Below are 6,254 nucleotides of genomic sequence, written 5' to 3'. Positions count from 1 at the left end.
GGGCTTCCTAGAGGAGACGATACCTGAAGAGGGCTTTAGGGAGTGAGCAAGAGTTAGGGCGTCCGGTAGAGGGTGTGGCCTATGCGGAGGCTGGGGAGACGCTGGCACACTTGGGTGGCAGCTGGGAGCTGGGCAGGGACTGGTCTGGGAAGGACAACGATTAGCAGAGGAGAGGGAGGTCCAAGGGATGTGAAGCAGGTGGCAGTTGGCAGAGGGTCCTCTAGGAGCCACTGGGGAGGGTGCCCCAAAGGACGCGCACAGGGAAGCAGGGTGGCAGCAGGGGTCTGCAGAGGAGGGTGGGCGTGGGCCCTGCCAGAGGAGTCCGATCCTGCCCCAGGGGCCCTCAACAGGGTGGGGGTGGGGGTGCGGGCTGCCAGCCCCGGGGCTGCAGGGTGCACAGCACGGGGTCCAGCGGCTTGAGCGTGGCCTGCTCCTGCAGCCCGAAACGCTGCCCGGGCACCAGCCGGAACTCGAGCCTTTGCAGCAGCTTGGCCATGACCACCTTCACCTCCATCTGGGCATGGGGGGTGGACAGAGAGGGCGGAGTCAGCGAGTGCAATGCCGCTGGGTCCCCGGCCCCCAGCCCAGGGCGGCCCAGGACAAGACACCACCCCGGCAGCCACTTCTGGGCAGCAAACCTACCCTGGCCTCCTACCTGAGCAAACTGCTGCCCGATGCAGGAGCGGGGGCCCAGGGAGAAGGGGAAGTAGGTGAACCTCGGCCTGCAGGGAGAGAGGTGTCAGAGGGGGCCCACAGCCCAGCGACAGTAAAGACAAAACCAGCCCTTGCTGACAACCGGCATTGGCCGGGGCTGACAACGTCTACAGCTGACGCGGCTAAGCTCTGGCCGGCATTTGCTCATGTTCCCTCCTGAGCTTTCCAGAAGGAGCCATGGTCACCCCCGTTTAACAAACGCGGATCCGAGGCTCAGAGAGGCAGAGCGACTCCCCGAGGCCCCCATGGCACTCACTGGCTTGGCTGGGCGTCTGGGCCTGTCCCTGCATGGGGTTCTGGGCGGCCTGGGTCTGTCCCTGGAGCCCGGCACCCCCTCTGCTCCAGCATTCACTGCCCCCACTCCCACAGCACCCAGAAGGAGCCGTGGCGTTCCCACGACTCTGATCAAACATCAAGGATGAGGCAGGCGCGGTCCCTTGCCCACGTCCCTGGGCTCCCAATATGAGGGCCGTGTTATGGGCACGGCTTCAAAACCAGTCTGAGCCGGGCTCAAGCCCCATCGTGCCGCTTACTGGCTGTGCACCCTTAGGCAAGCTACCTAACCTCTCTGAGCTATGGCGTGCTCCCCTGTAAAAGGGGGCAGGTTGGGGGTCACAACTCCCTCAACGGCAGTCTGGAATGCTACGTGGGCTTGAGGGGCACAGGCAGCTCAGAGAAGAGGCCGCTGGGCCTGTCCTCCCACCAGGCCTCCGCCTGCTTGGGGACAGCTCGAAGACAGACTTACTTGGGTGCTTTGGGGCTGAAGCGATCGGGGTTGAAAGTCAGTGGGTCCTCAAAGTATGTGTCCATCCGCCCCATGACGTAGGTGCTGAACTGCCAGGCAGAGGGTCTGCTTGTCTCTGGTTCCAAGGAGGTCCCCTCACTCCTCCCCCACTCACTGCGGCCACCCCACGGGGCGGCTGGGAGCGGAGTAGTCCCCCGACACCCACCCCTCTACTCCACCCACCCACCTCCGCACCCACCCATCTGGGCCAGTGTGGGATCCCACAGGCCCTAGAAAGTCTCCATGAGGAAGAAAGAGACGGCCCAGTGAGCCAGAGACGCTCCGCTGGGCGTGCGACATCATCCCACGCTTGGCCCCGCCCTGTGGGGGAGCCACAATCATCCCTGCCTGACAGATGAGGAAACCGAGGCTCAGGAGAGAAGTTCATGACTTGCCTAAAGTCACCTGGCAAGTAAGTAGCTAAACAGATTCAAGCTCAGGTTGGCTGAGAGGCCGTCTTTCTCCAGATACTGAGAGTGGTTATTGTTCCGAGTTTCTCTTCAACATCAGGCGTGCTGGGGTTGGGGAGGCTGCAGACCCCGAACTAGCCTTTGACCCGCACTCACGGCACCTCCTGATTGGGGTTAATGCTCTGTGCACTGCCCCCAGGGGCCATGCATACCCTCATGACTCAGGCCCTGGGTGCCAGCCTCTGACTCTTTGCCCTGCACCGAGTGTCTCCCTGAGCGGCTCTGCCCCAGACGCTCTGTGCTGAGAGTCCAGGGCAGCCGGGGTGGAGAAGGGCCGGGAGCCGAACTCTGAGAAGTGCACGGGAGCGTAAGGCGGGCAGGGGTCTGAGGTCAGCAACGAGAGCTGAGTAAGTGCCAGAGATTTTCGTCAGCTGCGTGATGTACATAACCCTGCTGACTCTTCTCAGGCAACTGTGACTCAAGTGCCACCAATCCCATCTTACAAGGATGGCACTGTGGCGCTGAGGCCAGAGATTCAGGGTCACATGTGAGGTGACGCAGCCAGCCCGGGGCAGGGCTGGGATTGGAGCCTGGGTCTGGCCACGTGAGGCCCACGGGCTTGCACTCTGGGTTGTGAGCCAGCCATGGGGACCCGCCTGCCGGACACGAGGGCATTCTAAGGAGATGGTCATTAAGGCCAGGTGGTACTGGTGCAAGCGTGTTTTAAAAAGACGGACAAACAGAATAAAGCACCACGCCCATGGGTGAAGCTTGCGCACGCGCTGAGAAGGCGTGGCAGAGCCCGGGGAGGGGGTCTCCACAGATGGGGCCGAAAGCGCGGCCTTCTCTTCCGAGAAAATAAAAACGGGTCCTGTTATGGGCTGACTTGTGTCTCCCTACAATTCCTATGTTGAGGTCCTAACCTCAGAATGTGCCTGTATTTGGGGAGAGGATCTTTGAAGAGGTAATTAAGTTCAAATGAGGTCGTTCATGTGAGCCTCAACCCAATACGACTGTGTCTTTATAAGAAGAGGAAATTAGGACAGAGACACAGAGGAGAGGCCGTGTGGGGACGCGGGGGGAGGACGGCCATCCGCGAGCCAAGGAGAGGGGCTCAGAGGAACCCGAGCCTGCCAGCACCCTGTTCTCAGACCTCCGGCCTCCAGAACTAGGAGGAAAGAAACTTCTGCCAAGCTCCCCAATCTGTGGCGTTCATTATGGCAGACAAATACAGATCCCTACCTCACACCGCACACGAGTAGATAAGGACTTAGCTTTCAAAAGAAAAACGTGCGATTGTTAGGAGCCGATGTAAGCGAACACGCCGGCCTCAGGCTAAGGAAGGATTTCTCACACAAGACGAAACAGGAGAAGTAACCACGAAAGACCTCTCCACCTCTCTGAGCCCCAGCATCCTCAGCTGCAAATGGGGCACCCCCTCTCCAGAAGCATCCACGGAGATCTCACCCTGGACAGTGTGAATGAGGAGGAAAAGACCTCACCGGGGTATGTGAGGTTCAGGTGAGGACACACAGCACGGCCAGTGATGAGGACGGGGCCGCGACCTCAGAAGAGTACCCCAACGAGCCACCCCGACGGCGCGCAGGCAGGGCCCCTACGCACCAGGAGCGGGGTGTTGCCGGGGACTCTGACCCCGTCAATCAAGGTCTCCTCCTCCAGCAGGCGAAAGGTGCCCCAGGCTGGTGGGTACAGCCTCAGGGACTCTTTGAGAACCTGCAGAAGCCACACGTGAAGTCAGGAGATGCGACGCAACAAGCCCCAGACCCATCTCTGCTCCCACACAGGGCGGTCCCCACGCACCCACATCCACGACCAGGTCCCGAACCCCTTGCAGAGCTAGCTTCGCCTTTGAGTTCAGCCTCTCACGTGACAGAAGGAGAAACTGAGGCCCAGAGGAAGGGGCATTGTGCAAAGCCACAGGGGCAGAGTGCAAATACAGCCCGTTCACGGTTGGGCTGGTTTCCAACCTTGGCCGCATGCCGAAATTACCTGGGAAGCCTGCTGCCCAGGTTCAGCTCCCAGCAACTCTGACGTCATTGGTCTGGGGTAGCCTGGGCATGGGCAATTTTTAAAATCTCCAAGGGGGTCTCACATGCAGCAAGGTTAGAGAACCCTGTCCTAAAGGGTCAGAGAGGCAGCAGGACCCGCTCAGCAAACCACCCACATCCACCCAGAAGCTTCTCCCCAACCCGCACACCTGGGACAGGTACTGCAGTCTCCCCAGGTCCTCATAGTCAAGGTGCCTCTTCGAACCAATGACCTCGTCCACCTCGGCCTGCAGCCTGTTGGGTCAGAGAAGCCAAGTTCCTCTCTAAGCAGAGACATCCCCCGTGAGTTTTAAAAGGGGTGATGGAAGGAAGCGTACCAAGAGGATCTGGGGCCGCCCACCTGCGAACACCGCCTGCCCCGCAGCCGAAGGCAGCCGGGAACAAGCACGTCCAAACCAGGTGCCCACGCGGGCGGGGACAGTGCCCCAGGGCCCTTCACGACGGTCACCCTGTGTTCGCGGCTGGGGATGGGCACTAGGAAATCAGCGTGACACAGAACAAGGTCTTTGCACAAAGCTGCCTATCTCGGCCTGGGTCGCAGCCGCCCACGGCTGGAAACGGCAGAATGAGTGGAGCAGGAACAGCGGCTCGGTGACCCTGATGGCGTGCACTCTAGTCACCCGCAGCACTAAGTCACCCGAGCGGGTTGGGCCACCTCACGCCCATTAGGATGGCTGCTAGCAAAGACGGAACAGGAAGGATGTGGTGGGCAGGTGGCAAGGACGTGGCGCGGTCAGAGCCCCTGGCCACTGCTGGCAGGAACGCGGAATGGTCCCGGCGCACGTGGGAAGCGGTGTGGCATTTCCTCGAAATATCAAGCGAGGAGCCACCGTGCGGCCTGGCTGCCCCACGTCCGGGTGTACGGCCCGCAGCAGCGGCAGGAGGGCCTCAGACACCTGCACCCCCACATTCACAGCAATGTTATTCACAGGAGCCGAAAGGTGGGAGCAACCCAGGTGTCCGTGACTGGGCGGGCAAGGCGTGGGCCATCCACGCAGTGGAGCGTGACTCGGCCTGAAGAGGGACGGACATTCTGGCGCCTGCTACGATGGGGGTGAACCTTGAGGATGTTATCCCGAGTGAAACAAGCCGGTCACAAAAGGACAAATAGCGTATGACTCCGCTTAAATGAGGTACTTAGAGTATTTAAATAGGAGACAGGAAGTAGAATGGTGGGTGGTGGCAGCGGGTAGGGGGCTGGGAGGAGTTGTTTAACGGGGACAGAGTTTTAGTTTGGGAAGATGAAAAAGTTCTGGCGATGGATGGTGGTGATGGGTACACGACAATGTGACATACTTGAGGCCACTGAGCTATACAGTTAAAAATAGTTAAAATGGTAAATTTTATGTTACATATATATATTACATAATACTTTTAAAGGTGGATTTGGGAAGAGGTTACAACGATGTGGGGTGACGTCGTGATAGAATGCATGGCGAGAGTCAGTAGTTAACTGTGAACTGCCTCTGGGTGGGTGGGGGCACCATGGCGGACATCCTCATCATCATCATCAATCATCAGTCATCATCATCATCATCATCATCATCATCATTCTCCTCCTCATCATCATCCTCATCATCATCATCATCTTCATCATCATCCTCATCATCCTCATCATCATCCTTATCATCATCCTCATCATCATCATCCTCATCATCATCCTCATCCTCATCATCATCATCATCATCATTCTCCTCCTCATCATCATTAATCATCATCATCATCCTCATCATCAATCATCATCATCCTCATCATTATCATCATCAATCATCAATCATCATCATCATCATCAATCATCACATCATCATCATCACATCATCATATTATTATCATCATCATCATTATTATCGTTATTATTATTATTACTATTTTAACCTTTTTTCTAATTTTTAAAATAAAGAAAGTATTATTATATCTTTTTAGAAACTCAATAAACTACTTTATAGTCTCGAGAAGCTGCTTGCATCTGCCCTTTTATACTGGTGGCGATAACTAATGGTGGGTAGGCCTCCCCCACGTCCCCGGTGCCCCCGCCCCAGGCCTGGTGGCATTTCAGAGTGCTCTTACGCTTGGCTCACTCAGCCTGGGCAACAGTCCTCGAAGGAACCTGTTTGTGCTTAAAGAAACCAGTGGCCCCGCTCAGATGCCATCTCCCCGGGCAATGCCCTCCTTTGCCAGCCAAAGACGAGCACTCCCTCAGCCCTTCCGCTGGCATCGTGTTGAAGTTCTCACTACCACCCCTGGCCAGGCACTGAATGCGGCACGCGGAGGGAAAGA

The 6,254-nt window shown here is 57.7% G+C and overlaps 1 protein-coding gene across 1 annotated transcript in view; it reads right to left on the bottom strand.

The window, feature by feature from the left end:
- Nucleotides 1-209: 209 nt before the first annotated feature.
- Nucleotides 210-6,254, bottom strand: part of LOC102898643 (cholesterol 24-hydroxylase) — a 28,062-nt gene continuing 22,017 nt past the window's right edge. Inside the window, exons 11-15 of the mRNA XM_006925574.1 lie at nucleotides 4,127-4,211; nucleotides 3,532-3,642; nucleotides 1,460-1,548; nucleotides 656-722; nucleotides 210-514 (exon numbers count right to left, since the gene is read on the bottom strand). Of these exons, the coding sequence (XP_006925636.1) occupies nucleotides 344-514; nucleotides 656-722; nucleotides 1,460-1,548; nucleotides 3,532-3,642; nucleotides 4,127-4,211 (523 nt within the window). The 3' untranslated portion in view covers nucleotides 210-343. The remainder of the gene's footprint in view (nucleotides 515-655; nucleotides 723-1,459; nucleotides 1,549-3,531; nucleotides 3,643-4,126; nucleotides 4,212-6,254) is intronic.

This window comes from Pteropus alecto, unplaced genomic scaffold, assembly GCF_000325575.1.
Source record: "Pteropus alecto unplaced genomic scaffold, ASM32557v1 scaffold8, whole genome shotgun sequence".
NCBI classification, from domain to species: domain Eukaryota; kingdom Metazoa; phylum Chordata; class Mammalia; order Chiroptera; family Pteropodidae; genus Pteropus; species Pteropus alecto.
Note: the sequence above shows the minus strand (reverse complement) of the source record. Positions and strands in the feature narration are given on the sequence as shown.